Consider the following 19,964-nt stretch of genomic DNA (forward strand, 5'->3'; position numbering starts at 1 on the left):
GGTCCCAGTTCAATGTCTATTTTTGATTTATATTTGGTCTAACGTGAATTCAACGTGAAAACAACAGAAATGTCACCATGTTATTGGATTTAGGTTCACAGTTGAGTGGAGAAAAGACAATTCCATTGACATTGATAACTTTTTTTCAAATCCAGGTTGTTTCAACATCATCACATTTAATTTGGGGGTTGAAATTACATGGAAATGACCAGTGGGTTTCATAAAGCTACGTTTACGGGAGTCAGATAATAACAAAATGGAACCCCCACCACTGTCTGTTTAGAGCTGAGGGAGGGGGCAAGGACTGACAGTAATGCAAAGCTCATGAGATATTTTATATTCTTCAAGAATTAATGGGTAAATACCACACATATCAATGACAACTGAACAGCCAAATCCCAAACTGCAGCTATAAAGCTAGAATCCTTAGTTCCTACATCCATTTCTGGACTAAATGAATTAACCCAAAAGCTTTAGTAGACCATTATAAGATGTACTTTCTCATTCTGAACAACTCACAGCATATACAGTATGTAATCATAATGCATTAGATACAGGTGGTTGACAGAAAGCTTTGCCAAGATGTCTACTATTCCTCACCTCCTCTCCATCATCTTGCTAAACTCTCTCCTCATGAGGAATCCACGGCTGAGAGCCTGGACCATGCCGACCAGAGTGGCCAGCTTCTCATCTCTCATCTCCTCCAGGACACCCAGCAGACCGGCTTTGAAGAACACCTGAGACACAGGTTAACATGGTCAATGGAACCACAGATAGAAAGGGTTGAATCAAAAGAGGGGAACAACACCACTAGATTGATTTAAACAACATAAGCTTTGCAACTGGTTACAAACAAACTATGGGAGAGGTTGTTTCTAAATTGTTAGTTATAGATTAATAGTTGTAGATTAATAATGTACACAGATACAGATAACTGCAGCCATACCACTCTAACACAATGCACATGATAATGAGTTTAGTTTCTCTTCTATACTTGTGATGTATGACTTTGAAGAAAAAAACTACAATGTTTTGCCACCTTTTCCATTAGTTAAATGAAGAAGAAAGAACATAAGGATGGATAGATCACCTGGAGAGATTTTATATGGTACCGGTTTAAATTATTATTCAAGCTGTGTTTTGTTGTCAGTTTTAGCTGGGGGTTTTTGACTGACCTTGGTGTGTCCAAACTTGTAATCCTCGTGATTCACATCAATGGACCCAAGCAGCTTCTCAGAAGCCTTCTTGTTGTCCATGAACTGGCCCTCAGGGATGACACTGGCATTCAGTACTTTGTACCTGAATGAGAAGACAGTTTTAAAATATGCCAAATTGGGGGCCTCCCAGGTGGCGCAGTGGCTAAGGGCTAAGGATTCTGTGCCATCAGCGACCCTGGGTTCGCGCCCAGGCTCTGTCGTAACAGGCCGCGACCGGGAGGTCCGTGGGGTGACGCACAATTGGCCTAGCGTCGTCCGGGTTAGGGAGGGCTTGGACGGTAGGGATGTCCTTGTCTCATTGTGCACTAGCGACTCCTGTGGCGGGCGGGCGCAGTGCACGCTAACCAAGGTTGCCAGGTGCACGGTGTTTCCTACGACACATTGGTGCGGCTGGCTTCTGGGTTGGATGCGCGCTGTGTTAAGAAGCAGTGCGGATTGGTTGGGTTGTGTATTGGAGGATGCATGACTTTCAACCTTCGTCTCTCCCGAGCCCGTACGGGAGTTGTAGCGATGAGACAAGATATTAGCTACTAAAAACAATTGAAATTGGGGAGAAAAAGGGGTAAAATTCCACCAACAAAAGAAATATGCCAAATTGTAATTAAAAATGATTGGCACCCTTGATAAAGATGTGCAAAATAGATGTAGTATAATAATACAATAAGACAAATACTGAGCTATATTGAATGGTAAAAGTGCTTTTTGGCTTCGAAAAAAATATGTGTATGAAGGAAATAAACCCAAACCTACTGTAATATATGGTGGTGGAGTTTTTATGTTATGGGGCTACTTTACGTCAACTGACCTGGGGGCCTGGTTAAGGTCAACAGCATCATGAACTTTACCCAGTACCATGACATTTTAGCCAAAAACCTGGTTGCCTCAGCCAGGAGGCTGAAACGTGGCAACGGGTGGGTATTACAGCAAGACAATAACCCCAAGCACACATCAAAATCTAAAATTAATATTTTACTATGGCCATCTCAGTCTCCAGACTTGAAGCCCATTGAAAACCTGTGGTTTGAATTGAAGAGGGCCGTCCATGAGTGCAGACGATGGATATCAAGGATCTGGAAGGATTCTGGAAGGAGGATCCAACATCCCTCCCATTGTGATCTACAATCTCATACAACATTCTAGAAAAATACTCAGTGTCCTCGTATTGAAAACAGGGTTGCCAATCATGATGAACCCTATCTTGAAATTAAATATGAATTGTTGAACAAAATCTCTTTCTCTGAGAAAGAAATAATAATATTGTCACAAATGTTTGATCGTACAATATAGCTCAGTATCAGTGTTATTTGATAGTCTTTTCTGCTCTTCTTTATCAGTGCCAATAATTTCTCTCTCTCTCTCTCTCTCTCTCTATCTCTCTCTCTGTGTGTGTGTGTGTGTGTGTGTGTGTGTGTGTGTGTGTGTGTGTGTGTGTGTGTGTGTGTGTGTGTGTGTGTGTGTGTGTGTGTGTGTGTGTGTGTGTGTGTTTGAATGTACCTCTGCTTGAAGTCAGCATAGAGGATTCTGCTGGGGAATCCCTTTCTGCAGATCCTGATACCCTCCAGTACACCATTACACCTGAGCTGGTGGATAACCAGGAAGTTCTCCATCAGACCTGGTAAAACAAAACAAGTCTCTTTTAATACTCATAAACAGGTTATAGATTGGGATCATTAAGGTTACTGCTACTATACTGATAAGATGACATATTTAACTCAATATTTCTTGTACCTGGAGTCTTTGACTCGTTGGGGATCAGGCAGCGCACAAAGTGAGGATGAGTGCTCCTCAAGTTGGTCATCAGCTTATGTAAGTTCTCCTGTAAGAGGGTTACAAACCATTTTCTCAGACATCATTTATGATAATCAATGCAACTTTTGAAGGACTGAATATGCAGATTTCGAAAGCTCACCCTGAACTGGGAGGACACAGTCTGCATGGAACCACCCTTCTTCTTGCCTCCTTTCTTGGCTTTATCTGTTAAAATGGGGAAAAGTAAAAGATAACTAGAAAAGTACATTTCCTAGAGCGGGTGGAATAAATAGAATAATAATTAGAGTATGTAAGAAATCTAGAGTGGTCTTGTCTTCAGCAAGCACACTAATTATAAACCAGATCATCTCTGGTTAACTTCACACGTATCTAGAGGCAAATGCTGCCAATGAGATTGTGTAGAATAACATCTAGTGTATGAGTAAATCAACCAGGTGATAAACCCTGAGAAATTGTGATACATTGAAAGATTTTAAAGAACATTTGGTTCTGAGTTATAACTATTATTTAGTTAAATATTGTGACGTGATGCTAGTCTTACCCTCAGGAGGGGGAGGGGGATACAGGGCAGCCAGAATTTTGACTCCTGACTTCCCGTACAACTGACAAACTGAGTCGTTCAGGGGATCCTTGTTCTTCTCCAGCCATCCAGTGATGTTGTAGTCCACAGTACCGGCGTAGTGAACCAGGGAGAAGTGGGCCTCTTGCTTGCCTTTGGCAGGCTTGGGCTTCTCAAACGATTTTGTTTTGCCAAGATGCTGGGAGTACAGCTTGTCCTTGAAGGTAGTGTCTGAAGACTTGGGGAACATGCACTCCTCTTCAAGGATGGAGAAGATGCCCAATGGCTTTACGAAAAGAGATGTATATCAAATTAGTGATGTTTACATTTAGGATCACATTAATTAAATTAGTAAACATGCTGTTATAGGATTATATTAATTTAGAGGCACATAATAGGAAACATATTGAGATCTCAACAGTCAGATGCTGATAATATCTCACACAGCGTTCCATTTGAGCTTTGCTGTTGAGGTCCATTACAATCCTCACAGACATCTTACCTTCTCAATAAGCTCAATGCAGGCAGCCAAGTCCATGCCGAAGTCAATGAAGGCCCAGACGATTCCCTCCTTCTTGTACTCCTCTTGCTCCAGGACGAACATGGTGTGGTTGAAAAACTGTTGCAGTTTCTCATTGGTGAAGTTGATGCACAGCTGCTCCATGCTGTTATACTGTTGATGGAATTTTAAAAGGGATCATTTCATCATACAAGGTTGTAAATCCCTCTCAATCACAACTAATTGTCTTGTTCTGGTCTCATACTCACATCAAAGATCTCAAACCCGGCAATGTCAAGCACACCGATATAGAACTGTCTTGGATTCTTGGTGTCCAACATCTCATTGATACGGATGACCATCCACAAGAACATCCTCTCATAGATGGACTTGGCCAGAGCACTGACTGAGTTATTAACCTGCAATGATAATACCTCAAATTAATACATGAGATGTATTAATGATAAGGTGATACAAGCTTGGGAAAAACATCACTATTCAAAAAAAGTATAGCACTCATCCCCACGAAAATCCCTGTGCTCAGAAAATGGTAGATCCTGTGTTTGGCCGCCTTACCTGAGCCACAGTCTGTCCCTTGGTCACATACTCGTTGCCGACCTTCACTCTTGGGTAGCACAGAGCCTTCAACATCTCAGCTGAGTTCAGGCCCAGCAGGTAGGCAATTTTATCAGCCACTGGAGAGAGAACCAACAACAACAGACTCAGGGACACAAGATCACTTGTTTATGATGTCACACTGACAAAATAGTTTTGCCAAATCATATCCGAATGTAGTATTTTGGTCTCCAAAAATGATCTCCTGCCTGACTTTCATGTGGCACTGTCTGTCTTAGGTGTTCTATTTCTATGTTGGGGAATGGGACTAATGCTCTACATATTGTATATCTATGAGTGGGACTCACCCTCTGTGCCGTCTGGCTCGGCCTGCTCCTCACGCTGCTTCTGCTTGAATTTCAAGTTTCCATGGTGCACTACAGCTCCTGTCAGCTTGTAAATGCCAATCTTCTCTTCATTAGTGAAGCCCAGGATTGTAATGGCATCCTGGCATTAAAGAGGAAGTACAACAGAGATGAACTGAACAGTTGTTTGCTCAGTTACACTACAGTTCTGGGCTCACTCCAGAACCAATGGGATGGTTAGATTTGACTCTTGGCCAACACACTGGAAACACAAAAGGAGTTTTACACAGTTCCACAAGGCACTTAGCTCTCTTATGGAAGCCTTACATGACGGAATGTGAAGTTATGAAGAGTTGCTTGAGGCACATGCCTAACTAACAGAAGTAATTTGTCTCGTGTATCTCGGTTGGTAGAGCAGGACACTTGCTACGCCAGGGTTGTGGGTTCAAATCCCATGGGGGACCAGTATGAAAATGTATGCACTCACTTACAGTAAGTCTCTCTGGATAATGGAGTCTCCTAAATGACTAAATTGTAAATATAAATAAAAAATCATAAATTCTCAGCTGCTACCAACTTTTAATTGCACAGTACATTCAGTGTGTATGGTGATCCTACCCATTCTATATGTAGAGTTTGGTTAACCCTTTGTTTGACTCACATCTGTGGCATCCAGCTCGTCATTGTCATTGATGCTGGCCACAGTGATCTGTCCCTGGCTGCACATGGGGAAGTCGTAGGGGTTGGTGGTGATGAGCGTCATTTCTGTGGACAACAGAGAACAGCTTGTCAGTTAAATCTCTTAGAATTCTGCTGTTCTAACTTTGCAGTATCTCTCCCTCCTTTACTCAATAGATGGACTCAATAATTCATGTAGTATATAATAAAAAGCATAAAGAGGAGACTGAGACTTGTGGACTAGTGCATCACAGTGCATTACTTGATAGATATTTCCCAAAGACCTTCCAAATGTCTAGATGCCTTGTTACCTTGGATGTACTCATTGTAATAGTATTATTAGTGTGGACTATGAATATTTTTAACAAGTTCCACAGATGGGGGTGGGAGTAATTTCCCCTGAACCTCTACTTTGTCGTACCAACTATCTCAGGTTTGTGGCCTGTCATCATCTGGAAGAAGATGTGGTAGCCTCTCTCATCGGGCAGCTGGAAGGAGACTCTGGACTTCTCCAGCAGGTCTGAGAGAGAGAGTTTAAGTGACACAAGGAGAGAGAGAACATGAGACATTCAATGATATAATCTCCCCCAAGAAGTATTTGAATTTAGGAAAGAATTGAGAAACAATCAAAACCAACTCACAGGTCTCAATGTCAGCTTTAGCCAGTTTACCAGCTTGGAAGTGAATCCTGATGAATTTACCCTGTAGTAGAGCATGGGGGTTATAAATAGGTCAACAAATTAATCAACATTTTACTTTGAAGACCCTTTTAAATGTTACAGTTTGTTGGACATCTATTGATTTAACAAACGGGAACTACTGAAATAAATGTTTCCAATATAAGGTAACTTCCACAGTATGCCCTTCATACTTACAAAGCGAGACGAGTTGTCGTTCCTCACTGTCTTGGCATTACCGTAAGACTCCAGTAGAGGGTTAGCTGCAATGATCTGATCCTCAAGAGACCCCTGATTGAGACACAAGTTGCTCAGAAACTGGAAAAGTGTTCAAGTTTGTTTTTGCTCGATTGCTTGAACAAATTTCTTGAAACATGATTCACAGCTGGAAAAAAAGTTTGCTCAGAAAACCAAACTGAAATGTGATTAAAAGGCAAACATAAGAACAACTTACCTGCATTTTGTTGGGGTCTACTTCCTTCTTGCCACCAGACACTGCAATGGTGGCAAAGTACTGGATGACACGCTTGGTGTTGACAGTCTTTCCTGCACCGGATTCTCCGCTGGTTTATATGACAGAGAAAGAGGGGTTTTAGTTACATGTTTGAGTGTCAGATTGTCTTTCACTAAGAAATAGCGTAGAAAAATACACTGTTAACCTGTGTTCTGACATAAGTCTTTAACAAATAATCCTTCTCATCGACTCGTTATTACACATAACCTGATGCTCTAATCCATTCATAATGTCATGTATTTCATCGCACCAAAGTGACCCAACTTATTACAATAGAAATACTTTCTCAAGTGACATTTTAGTAAACAACTTACGTAATCAGGATGGACTGGTTCTCCTTATCTGGAACCAAAACACACATTGCTTATCATACTCAAAACACATTATGGGGGCATGATTTAATTCATAGCATCGTCAAAAAATGTTTTTGGGAAAATGTTCCATTGAAGTGAATCAGACATTGTAGTGAAAAGCGTTGTGAAAATCAGATATTCCCAGCAAACTGTTAGAAAACTGTTGATGTCTGAAGTATATTTTAACTTCCATTAATGCATCCATCCATCAGCACTTATGGACTTTAAGATCCATATACACTTATCACAACTATCCATCATAACTATCCATCCATCCATCACATCCATCCATCCATCACAACTATCCATCCATCCATCACAACCATCCATCACAACCATCCATCCATCACAACCATCCATCCATCCATCACATCCATCCATCCATCACAACTATCCATCCATCCATCACAACTATCTATCCATCCATCACAACCATCCATCCATCCATCCCAACTATCCATCCATCACAACTATCTATCCATCCATCACATCCATCCATCCATCACATCCATCCATCCATCCATCCATCACAACTATCCATCCATCCATCCATCACAACTATCCATCCATCCATCACAACTATCCATCCATCCATCACAACTATCTATCCATCCAACACAACCATCCATCCATCCAACCATCCATGAGATTTCGTACCAATCATCATGAACTGAAAGGCGTTGTCAGAGACTGAGAAGATATGGGGTGGAGCCTCCACCCTCTTCTTCCCTCTGTAGGCGTTGACAACCTCTTCGTCGTACACAGGGAGCCACTTGTAGGGGTTCACCGTGGCACAGAAGAGCCCAGAGTAGGTCTGGATGAAAGCATAATTAATTTAGGAGATTAACAAAGTCAGATTGACATTTACCTGGATTTATGTGAGGATGTGGGTGTACTTTGGTAAACTGATGTGGGACTACTGTATTGATATGTTTTGGTTTCTACCTTTCATTTATGTGTAGTACTGTATGTGTATATTTATTATGTTCATGTATGTGTGTGTTTGTATGTGCAGGTTTCTTACATAGATCATCCATGCTGCATAACGCTCTTTGAGGTTATACAACACAGAGGCTTCATTCAGGTAGGTCATCATGGCCATGTCCTCAATCTTGTCGTACTTAGGGGGGTTCATCTCATAGATGTCTGCATCTTTGAACTCTTTTCCTTCCTGAAACAGTCAGAAATCTAGATTACACACAGATCAAACTGGACATGACTGAATGCTTTTTGTTCATTAAATACAAGTTTAATTGTAAAAAAATGCATATCAACATTTAATCCAACTAATTTTTTATCACCCACTGACACATATCTGGTGATTGTTGACTAGTCAACAAAAAACAATCCATGTCATTTTTTAATAGCAGCGATAAAAATGATGTGTTTGAAGGTTATATTCTGCTTGCAAAAATGCAAATGCCAATTTGGAGAATTAGAGTAATTGCACAAACTTGACTTTGAATAGTTTTCAGATCAGGCTTACCTCCTTACTACCGTCAGGTTTCGTGACTGTTACAGTACACTTCCCGTCGGCCCTGGCAGTGATCAGACCCTTAAGGTACAGCTCCACCTTGTCTGTCACATAGCAGGCGTTCTTTGAATCAAAGGGAGCGGCTTGTGCCTCAATCCTTTCCCTCTCAGGCTTACGGAGGTATATGGCAGCCTTGCCGTAGATTTGCATCTCAGCGTCCGTACTCATGGTGACGGATAACTAGGAAAGAGATGAAACAAGAAACATGATTGACTCTGTGGTGCTTCCTCCCCAGTCAACAGTTAGGTGAGCGGTATCTCTAACCAAATATTCTCTCACTTTTTATGTGAAGAGTCAAACCGTGTCTCACCTTATTTTCCCCTTCCTACAGATGAATGTGTACTACTTGGAGGACCCTGTGAAACATGAGAGTGTTGTGAAAACATACAAGTCATTTAGCCCCGAAGGGGCATTACAGCCATGTCCAATTTAATTACAATTTAATTATTCATTTTCCTAGTGGCAACTCACTTTATTACACATTCTGTCAGGAATTCAAATAAATTCCCCTGAAACTCAGTTAGATTCTAGAACACACTTTCAAGTGCAGGAGCACCACTTTTGACTGTAAATGAAAGTCTCAGATTTGAAGTAAAACACAAAATAAAGAAAAATATATTTTTTAAATAAATTCTACTTGTTGGCATATTCAATTGAAGTCTATTGAAACAGTGCAGTTAGCCACCAGTCAGATGCTGAGTACAAAAATGAGATACATGTAAACATCTAAGAAGGTGGAGAGAGTCTTACCACAGAGGAAGAAGGTATCTGACTTATGGATGCTGGGGCCTCAGCCTCCTTATATCTGGTTGGAAGTGCCAACCAAGCAAAAGTTAATTATGGACCACTGGGAAAGGACATGAATTGTATGAGAGAGGTGTTTATTTCTGTGTCTCACTAGCACCTCCCACTTCCAGGAGCACCACACTCCCATGACATTACTTTTTAATGTCATATTTGTCTCTGAATTGAATTTCACTGAGTTTACGTAAATGAGAGATGTCATTACTAATAATAATGACAATAACAGAAGTTGAATTCATCCCAATGTTACTTCTACTGAACCTCATATACTGTAATGGACTGAGTCCACGTTGCCCCACTACAACTAAAATACTTTTCATTAAATCTAATCTGACCTGATTTAGTTCCCTTTTAGTGGCATTAATCCTCATCAACAACTTTTATATATATGTTCACCTGTTATTTATATTGTTTAGCTTGTAAACACATCTGAACTGTCTCCTCACCTCATACTTGTGACGGAGTTGGTCGTTACCTCGTGCTTTGCTCACTTTGATTTATCACCCTGGTGGAACCATATTAAATTAAGATTTAAATCTAGAACAGAAACATTTAGGCTGTCAATTAAAGCTCATAAAACTGTTAAATCTCATTTGTAGTTAAATTATACCTTGTATATACATACAAGTATGTGGACATCCTTTCAAACGAATGCATTCGGCTGCTTCAGCCACATCCAATGCTGACAGGAGAACACAGCCATGCAATCTCCATAGACAAACATTGGCAGTAGAATGGCCTTACTGAAGAGCCATCATAGGATGCCACCTTTCCAACAAGTCTGTTCATAAAGTTTCTCCCCTGCTAGAGCTGCCCCGGGTCAACAAGTGCAGTTATTGTGAATTGGAAACGTCTAGGAGCAACAACGGCTCAGCCGCAAAGTGGTAGGCCACACAAGCTCACAAAACGAGACGGCTGAGTGCTGAACCGCGTAAAAAATAGTCTGTCCTCGGTTGCAACACTCACTACCGAGTTCCAATCTGCATCTGGAAGCAACGTCAGCACAATAACTGTTTTTCAGGAGGTCATGAAATGGGTTTCCATGGTACACAAGCCTAAGATCACCATGCACAATGCCAAGCATTGGCTGTAGTGGTGTAAAGATTGTCGCCATTGGAAGAAAAGTGCTTTCTGGAGTGTTGAATCACACGTCACCATCTGTCAGTCTGATGGACACATCTGGATTTGGAGGAGTCCAGGAGAACGCTACCTGCCTGAATGCATAGTGCCAACTGTAAAGTTTGGTGGAGGAGGAATAATGGTCTGGGGCTCTTTTTCCTGGTTCGGGGTGTGGCAACAGTTTGGGGAATGCCCTTTCCTGTTTCAGTATGACAATGACCTTGTGCACAAAGCAAGGGCCATACAGAAGTTGATTGTTGAGATGTGTGGAAGAACTTGACTGGCCTGCACAGAGCCCTGACCTCAACCCCATCGAACACATTAGGGATGAATTGGTACACCGACTGTAAGCCAGGGCTAATCTCCCAACTTCAAGTCCCCGCAGCAATGTTCCAACATCTAGTGGAACTCCTTCTCAGAAGAGTGGAGGCTGTTATAGCAGCAAAGGGGAGACCAACTCCATTTTAATGCCGATGATTCACTTTAGCATCCCTTTGACATTTTAAGTAGAAATTGAACATCAATATTGCTTAATAAAAGCCTGTTATATTAAATGAAATTCTCTGATTTCTAATATAAATAAATACTTGCTAAAGTGCTAAATGCATTTAGGAATGTCCCTCTGTGACTTCTAGGAAGAATTTAACCTCCTTAACCCCAAAATGTCTCCAAGTTTTCATCATAACTGTATCATTGCTAGTTGTTTTGTTGCTTTGACAAATACATTTTAGAAGAAAATTTGAATTGAATATTTTAATACGATGAATCTGTTATTCTTTTCAAAGCAAACATTGAACATCTAATAGTGAAATCTGTGTGTAAAAGCAGGTGAGCTGGTTCTCCTCTTTTTGGCCATTTTCTGGTGTTTTGTGGTGGAACACGGAATGCATCGAGCATAAACACGTCAACTCCGTTACCCTTAGATAGACAGGCTAGAAATGTTTCAACAATAAACACATTTTTGTGAAGCTTGCATTCAATTGCCCTTCCCTGTTGCACACAGCAAGCTTGTCACGAGGGGATTCATGTCTGATTTCAGATGAAAACCTCCACCTTGTTAGGATCCACCCTGTTAACTTATTTAAGAGTCTCTTACTGTAGTATGTATTTAGTTGAAACTCTTTCGATGGGAAAACATGTGTTTTATTAAGTTGAACATGTTCGCTCTATGATGGAATGTTAAAATTAGGTGAAATAAAACGTTTTCATTCCATGTTTCACTACCCAAAAGGGGCTCATTATGTGGAAGGACCCATGTTTCACTACCCAAAAGGGGCTCATTATGTGGAAGGACCCATGTTTCACTACCCAAAAGGGGCTCATTATGTGGAAGGACCCATGTTTCACTACCCAAAAGGGGCTCATTATGTGGAAGGACCCATGTTTCACTACCCAAAAGGGGCTCATTATGTGGAAGGACCCATGTTTCACTACCCAAAAGGGGCTCGTTATGTGGAAGGACCCATGTTTCACTACCCAAAAGGGGCTCATTATGTGGAAGGACCCATGTTTCACTACCCAAAAGGGGCTCATTATGTGGAAGGACCCATGTTTCACTACCCAAAAGGGGCTCGTTATGTGGAAGGACCCATGTTTCACTACCCAAAAGGGGCTCATTATGTGGAAGGACCCATGTTCTATTGAAGATGCTGGAGGCACTTTTATTCGTCTCACATGTCAGTTGGCTAAAACGGTCCAGTCGGATTCTTATGACTTACATATCACCAGTACAGTATTTCAACAATCTTTTCCACTCATATTGCTGACAGCGATATAACTGCCTCAAACTTTTATTACACTCTGAAGTTAACCGCTTAGCAGCTGAGCTGGCTTCAATGATGACCTTTATTTATGACCTTTTCTGTTTGGCCATGAAGTTTCTGAGACCACTGAGCATCACTCAGGGCAAAATATACATATCCTGCAAAAGGCCTAAATGTAAGAAAATAAATGTGCCTAATGATTTCCTCTGTCCTGAAATGGCAGAACACTGTTAGAACTCATCAGAAGACAGTGTGGAGAAACACAACTTGATTTAGACGTGGGGTATGAAACATTTTGCGGAATCGTATATTCTGAAATGGTCAAAAAATGATGTGAATAAAGAATACACCCCCAAGTCAGGAACATTTACAAGCTGAACAACAAGCCTTATTGGAATGATGAGTTAAGGGACCTGTGGTCTGTAATGTGCAGAGCGGAGCACTTATTTATACAGTGTAAAGATAGGAATACAAGAGGCCATCTTAGAAAGCATGTGTTTTATAGAAGGCTGCCTATTCTAACACTAACCCTCCTAATAGGGTTAGAAGCAGAGAATCCCAGTGGAAAGAGGGGAACCGGCCAGGCAGAGACTGCAAGGGCGGTTCGTTGCTCCAGAGCCTTTCCGTTCACCTTCACACTCCTGGGCCAGACTACACTCAATCATATGACCCACTGAAGAGTTGAGTCTTCAGTAAAGACTTAAAGGTTGAGACCGAGTTTATGTCTCTCACATGGGTAGGCAGACCATTCCATAAAAATGGAGCTCTATAGGCGAAAGCCCTGCCTCCAGCTGTTTATTTAGATATTCTAGGGACAATTAGGAGGCCTGCGTCTTGTGACCGTAGTGTACGTGTAGGTATGTACGGCAGGACCAAATAAGAGAGATAGGTAGGAGCAAGCCCATGTAATGCTTTGTAGGTTAGCAGTAAAACCTACGTAGACGGAAAATGCTGTCCTTGAAACAGTCTTGATATGTTCGTCAAAAGATAGATCAGGGTCCAGAGTAACGCAGAGGTCTTTCACAGTTTTATTTGAGACGACTGTACAACCATTAAGATTAATTGTCAGATTCAACAGAAGATCTTTTTGTTTCTTGGGACCTAGAACAAGCATCTCTGTTTTGTCCGAGTTTAGAAGTAGAAAGTTTGCAGCCATCCACTTCCTTATGTCTGAAACACAGGCTTCTAGCGAGGGCAATTTTGGGGCTTCACCATGTTTCATTGAAATGTACAGCTGGGTGTCATCCGCATAGGAGTGAAAGTTAACATTATGTTTTCGAATGACATCCCCAAGAGGTAAAGTATATAGTGAAAACAATAGTGGTCCTAAAACGGAACCTTGAGGAACACCGAAATTTATGGTTGATTTGTCAGAGGACAAACCATTCACAGAGACAAAATTATATCCTTCCGACAGATAAGATCTAAACCAGGCCAGAACTTGTCAGTGTAGACCAATTTGGGTTTACAATCTCTCCAAAAGAATGTGGTGATCGATAGTATCAAAAGCAGCACTAAGGTCTAGGAGCACGAGGACAGATGCAAAGCCTTGGTCTGATGCCATTAAAACGTCATTTACCACCTTCACAAGTACAGTCTCAGTGCTATGATGGGGTCTAAAACCAGACTGAAGCATTTCGTATACGTAGTTTGTCTTCAGGAATGCAGTGAGTTGCTGCACAACAGCCTTTTCTAAAAATTTTGAGAGGAATGAAAGATTCGATATAGGCCGATAGTTTTTAATATTTTCTGGGTCAAGGTTTGGCTTTTTCAAGAGAGGCTTTATTACTGCCACTTTTAGTGAGTTTGGAACACATCCGGTGGATAGAGAGCCGTATATTATGTTCAACATAGGAGGGTCAAGCACAGGAAGCAGCTCTTTCAGTAGTTTAGTTGGAATTAGGGTCCAGTATGCAGCTTGAAGGTTTAGAGACCATGATTATTTTCATCATTGTGTCAAGAAAACACTTTAGTGTCTCTCTTGATCCTAGGTCCTGGCAGAGTTGTGCAGACTCGGGACAACTGAGCTTTGAAGGAATACGCAGATTTAAAGAGGAGTCCGTAATTTGCTTTCTAATAATCATGATATTTAACTCAAAGAAGTTCATGAATTTATTACTGCTGAAGTGAAAGCCATCCTCTCTTGGGAAATGCTGCTTTTTAGTTAGCTTTGCGACAGTATCAGAAATACATTTCGGATTGTTCTTATTTTCATCAATTAAGTTGGAAAAATAGGATGATCGAGCAGTAGTAAGGGCTCTTCGATACTGCACGGTACTGTCTTTCCAAGCTAGTCAGAAGACTTCCAGTTTGGTGTGGTGCCATTTCCGTTCCAATTTTCTGGAAGCTTGCTTCAGAACTCGGGTATTGTCTGTATACCAGGGAGCTAGTTTCTTATGAGAAATGTTTTTCGTTTGTAGGGGTGCAACTGCATCTAGGGTATTGCGCAAGGTTAAATTGAGTTCCTCAGTTAGGTGGTTAACTGATTTTTGTCCTCTGACATCCTTGGGTAGACAGAGAGAGTCTGGAAGGACATCAAGGAATCTTTGTGTTGTCTGTGAATTTATAGCATGACTTTTGATGGTCCTTGGTTGGGGTCTGAGCAGATTATTTGTTGCAATTGCAAACGTAATCAAATGGTGGTCCGATAGTCCCGGATTATAAGGAAAAACATTAAGATCCACAACATTTATTCCATGGGACAAAACTAGGTCCACAAAACAACACAAAAAATTCCATTGGAAGTCCAGGAAGAGCAGGGGGAGGTTGAACTCTGATAACACACAGGTACTTAATGAAGAGCAGGGGGAGGTTGAACTCTGATAACACACAGGTACTTAATGAAGAGCAGGGAGAGGTTGAACGCTGAGAACACACAGGTACTTAATGAAGAGCAGGGGGAGGTTGAACTCTGATAACACACAGGTACTTAATGAAGAACAGGGGGAGGTTGAACTCTGATAACACACAGGTACTTAATGAAGAGCGGGGGGAGGTTGAACTCTGATAACACACAGGTACTTAATGAAGAGCAGGGGGAGGTTGAACTCTGATAACACACAGGTACTTAATGAAGCGCAGGGGGAGGTTGAACTCTGATAACACACAGGTACTTAATGCTTAATGAAGAGCAGGGGGAGGCTGAACTCTGATAACTCACAGGTACTTAATGAAGAGCAGGGGGAGGTTGAACTCTGATAACTCACAGGTACTTAATGAAGAGCAGGGGGAGGTTGAACTCTGATAACACACAGGTACTTAATGAAGAGCGGGGGGTTGTACTCTGATAACACACAGGTACTTAATGAAGAGCAGGGGGAGGTTAAACTCTGATAACACACAGGTACTTAATGAAGAGCAGGGGAGGTTGAACTCTGATAACACACAGGTACTTAATGAAGAGCAGGGGGAGGTTAAACTCTGATAACACACAGGTACTTAATGAAGAGCAGGGGAGGTTGAACTCTGATAACACACAGGCACTTAATGAAGAGCAGGGGGAGGTTGAACTCTGATAACACACAGGTACTTAATGAAGAGCAGGGGGAGGTTGAACCCTGATAACACACAGGTACTTAATGAAGAGCAGGGGGGGGGGAGGTTTCAAAAAAAGCTATAAAAAAATGAACATGTCCGTAACAGAGAAGGAAATTATTTTTTAGGTGTTTCCCAAGTTTGCGCCTATAGCAAACATACAGCAAAGTGCATGTATGTATAGATTGTGTAGGTCTCTGTCTCTCACACCTGACTCTTCTCTTTGTGTCAGAATGGGTTTATTAAACGCCATCCGTTTCATTTATTTGTATTCTTGTATGTATTTACAGTGCATTTAGAAAGTGTTCAGACACCTTGACTTTATCCACATTTTGTTACATTACAGCCTTATTCTAAAATGGATTACACAGTTTTTTCCCCCTCATTAATCTACACACAAACTCAGTACTTGGTTGAAGCACCTTTGGCAGCGATTAAAAACTCGGGTTTTCTTGGGTATGACACTACAAGCGTGGGACAGCTGTATTTGTGGAGTTTCTCCCATTTTTCTCTGCAGATCCTCTCAAGCTCTGTCAGGTTGGATGGGGAGCATCGCTGCACAGCTATTTTCAGGTCTCTCCAGAGATGTTAGATTGGGTCCGGGCTCTGGCTGGGCTACTCAAGGACATTCAGAGACTTGACGCGAAGCCACGCCTGTATTGTCTTGGCTGTGTGCTTAGGGTTGTTGTCCTGTTGGAAGGTGAACCTTCGCTCCAGTCTGAGGTCCTGAGCGCTCTGGAGCAGGTATTCATCAAGGATCTCTCTGTACTTTGTTCCGTTGACCTTTCCCCTCGATCCTGACTAGGCTCCCAATCCCTGCCGCTGAAAAACATCCCCGCAGCATGATGCTGCCACCACCGTGCTTCACCTTAGGGGTGGTGCCAGGTTTCCTCCAGATGTGAAGCTTGGCATTCAGGGAAAATAATTCAATATTGGTTTCATCAGACCAGAGAATCTAGTTTCTCATGATCTGAGGTCCTTCTGGTGCCTTTTGGCAAACTCCAAGTGGGCTGTCATGTGCCTTTTACTGAGGAGAGGCTTCTGTCTGGCCACTCTACCATAAAGGCCTGATTGGTGGAGTGCTGCAGAGATTGTTGTATTTCTGGAAGGTTCTCCAATCTCCACAGAGGAACTCTGGAGATCTGTCAGTGACCATTGGGTTCTTGGTCACCTCCCTGACCAAGGACCTTCTCCCCCGATTACTCAGTTTGGCCCGGCGACCAGCTCTAGGTAGAATCTTGGTGGTTCCAAAATTCTTCCATTTAAGAATGATGGAGGCCACTGTGTTCTTGGGTATCTTTTTGGTACCCTTCCCCAGATCTGTGCCTCAATACAATCCTATCTCAGAGATCTACAGACAATTCCTTCGACCTCATGGCTTGGTATTTGCTCTGACATGCACAGTCAACTGTGGGACCTTAAATAGACAGGTGTGTGCCTTTCCAAATCATGTCCAATCAATTGAATTTACCACAGGTGGACTCCAATTAAGTTGTAGAAACAGCTCAAGGATGATCAATGGAAACAGGATGCACCTGAGCTCAATATCGAGTCTCATAGCAGAGGGTCTGAATACTTATCTAAATAAGGTATTTCTGTTTTTGTATTTTTAATAAATGTGGAACAAATTTTAAAAACCTGTTTTGACTTTGTCATTGTGGGGTATTGTGATGTCATTATAGGGTATTGTGATGTCATTATAGGGTATTGTGATGTCATTATGGGGTATTGTGATGTCATTATGGGGTATTGTGTGTAGATTGATGAGGCAAAAAAGTAATTTAATCCATTTCAGAACAAGGCTGTAACGTAACAAAATGTGGAAAAAGTCAAGGGGTCTGAATACTTTCCGAATGCACTGTATTTATTCGTTACCTCTCTAGGGTTATTGTTATTGCTTGGATAACCATAAAGAAACCTCATAGGGGGCAGCTGCTGGATTCACTAGTTGAGCAGGGCTCTGACCATCTGGAAGGACCCCATCAAGGCCTTTCTTGGACTGTGCTCTCGTCTTCACTGCAGCCAGGGTTTATTGTTTGGTATATCTGCCAACGCAGCCTAATTCTGGCACCGATGCCACTGTTATGAGACAATATATTTACTTGCCGTGTTTGTGGGTGGAGAGAACATTAGCACCATGCAAACTAAATGTTTATGACATTAAGTTATTTTAATGTGCAAAGATCTTGCATGATCTATGACCTGTGTTTTTGTATTTGAGGGAGATGTTTCTCTAAGCTCCAAACTTGTTCCGGGCAGAAGTTACCCTCTGGGATATGTGCAGCTGTCATACCCAACTAGACAACTGTGCATTTGGCCACAAAGACCTCATCTGACTTTACAACCATGGTCTTCTCACAATGCAGTGAGCACTGTATCGTTGCATTTTAAAATGTTAGACAAACCACTTCCCATGAGACAATAGCTTGTCAATTTAGTGGGTTAGGCCAATAGTCTACCCTTTTGCAGTGTGACTTATCAAGGAAACGTATCACGTGTACAAATGATGTTGGGACTTTAATAGGTGTAGTGTCAAATCAAGTGGGACATTGATCCTAACTGAGTGCAGTGAACCACTTCTATATGGAAATGAAAGGGGTGTAAAAAGGCAGAGGAGAGGTGATTGGGGAGTGGTAACAGGTTTGGAGGATACTCTAACAATGGAAATACATGTCTTCAAAGATGGAAGGCAGGTGGGAGGAGGCGAGATTAGGTGGGACCATTTTAGCCAGTGAGAGGGCAGATATGCGTGTTAACAACAGATAGATAGAGGACTCATATTCGTATCTGTGCCATTATAGTGGCTGTGACATCATGGGCAGTGCCATTGAGGCTATCTCCATTTTAGAGCAGCCAATTATATTCTTCTTCATTGGCTGATGGCTCCCAACTCATAGGAATCCCAACCTGATTTCATGTAATTAAGGGCTAAATTGAAGGTTTTGATCATTTGATTTCGCTGAAACCACTGTGTTAGTGCTGGGGTGGAATAAAAGCCTGCACAACATGTGGATGGGCCTTCCCATTTTTACTGCAGGCCCCTGATATACTGATATTAACTGACAGATGTCATTAAGCAGTTGAGTAAACTGTCATTGTAAAATGGTTATTGTACATTTGTATTTTAGCAGGGCCTTGGGGGGATCGGATAGTAACTGCTGATCCAATACATTTTGTTCTGTAAAATGACCTGCGAAGTAGTTGTCCTGAGACGCCCCAGAGCCTTGGCTCACGTCAGCATTTTTTTTTTACATGATTCAATCCATTAAAATGTCAAAGCCACAACAAATCTAAATCTGGATGTGGTATGTCACATGCTGTGGCATGGACCCACAAAACATCCAATCTTGGCTCGGTTAATTCAGATTTTATTTTCCAGATCACATGTCTTGCTGTAAATCTATTATGGTGTCAGCAATGTGATGACCTCGTGGTCGATTAACAAGGTCAAAATAATGTGCTGGCCTGCATTGGATCTCTCTGTAGTCCACAGTAAAGGTATGAGGTCTTCACCTTTCAGCATGCAGTGTGAAGTCAATGGAGGGATAAATGTAATATGAATCTAATACATTTACAAGGAGAAACACTTGGATCAAATGGGGAGCTGTTGTGTTTTACAGAAAGCTTTACAGATCTTTGGACAAACAAGTCCACAATTATTACCTCGTCAGTGACCTTCTCCAACCATGACCGTGATCCAGAACTGGCAGCCCAGAGTCATTTGGGATTTCTTTATGAGCCTGCCTCATAGAGATGGTATCAAACATGCTGAGCTGTTCTTGAAACTCCAATTTGATCCCAAAACAGTCAAAGCAAACTCAAGCCACAGATCATTTACAAGCCAATATGACCATGTTCAGAAACAGGTGTGTCAGAAATACATCCAGTTTCCACAGCAATTTATCTCAGGTCATTTGGCTTTGCTTTATTGCTGCCATTTGCACCAGAGGATGTGTGTCTGTGACCATACAGACTCCACTAGACACCAGAGGATGTGACCATACAGACTCCACTAGACACCAG

At 41.8% G+C, this 19,964-nt stretch overlaps 1 protein-coding gene across 1 annotated transcript in view; it reads right to left on the bottom strand.

Moving 5' to 3' along the window:
• Positions 1–9,062, bottom strand: part of LOC115118551 (myosin heavy chain, fast skeletal muscle-like) — an 18,773-nt gene extending 9,711 nt beyond the window's left edge. Inside the window, exons 1-20 of the mRNA XM_065000963.1 lie at positions 9,032–9,062; positions 8,674–8,901; positions 8,212–8,358; positions 7,845–8,001; positions 7,149–7,176; positions 6,775–6,883; positions 6,519–6,611; positions 6,285–6,345; positions 6,065–6,163; positions 5,627–5,730; positions 4,969–5,107; positions 4,622–4,740; positions 4,315–4,464; positions 4,049–4,219; positions 3,529–3,832; positions 3,127–3,191; positions 2,946–3,033; positions 2,712–2,829; positions 1,176–1,299; positions 601–737 (exon numbers count right to left, since the gene is read on the bottom strand). Of these exons, the coding sequence (XP_064857035.1) occupies positions 601–737; positions 1,176–1,299; positions 2,712–2,829; positions 2,946–3,033; positions 3,127–3,191; positions 3,529–3,832; positions 4,049–4,219; positions 4,315–4,464; positions 4,622–4,740; positions 4,969–5,107; positions 5,627–5,730; positions 6,065–6,163; positions 6,285–6,345; positions 6,519–6,611; positions 6,775–6,883; positions 7,149–7,176; positions 7,845–8,001; positions 8,212–8,358; positions 8,674–8,889 (2,429 nt within the window). The 5' untranslated portion in view covers positions 8,890–8,901; positions 9,032–9,062. The remainder of the gene's footprint in view (positions 1–600; positions 738–1,175; positions 1,300–2,711; positions 2,830–2,945; positions 3,034–3,126; positions 3,192–3,528; positions 3,833–4,048; positions 4,220–4,314; positions 4,465–4,621; positions 4,741–4,968; positions 5,108–5,626; positions 5,731–6,064; positions 6,164–6,284; positions 6,346–6,518; positions 6,612–6,774; positions 6,884–7,148; positions 7,177–7,844; positions 8,002–8,211; positions 8,359–8,673; positions 8,902–9,031) is intronic.
• Between the last annotated feature and the right edge of the window lie 10,902 nt (positions 9,063–19,964).

This window comes from Oncorhynchus nerka, linkage group LG15 (assembly GCF_034236695.1).
Source record: "Oncorhynchus nerka isolate Pitt River linkage group LG15, Oner_Uvic_2.0, whole genome shotgun sequence".
NCBI lineage: Eukaryota > Metazoa > Chordata > Actinopteri > Salmoniformes > Salmonidae > Oncorhynchus > Oncorhynchus nerka.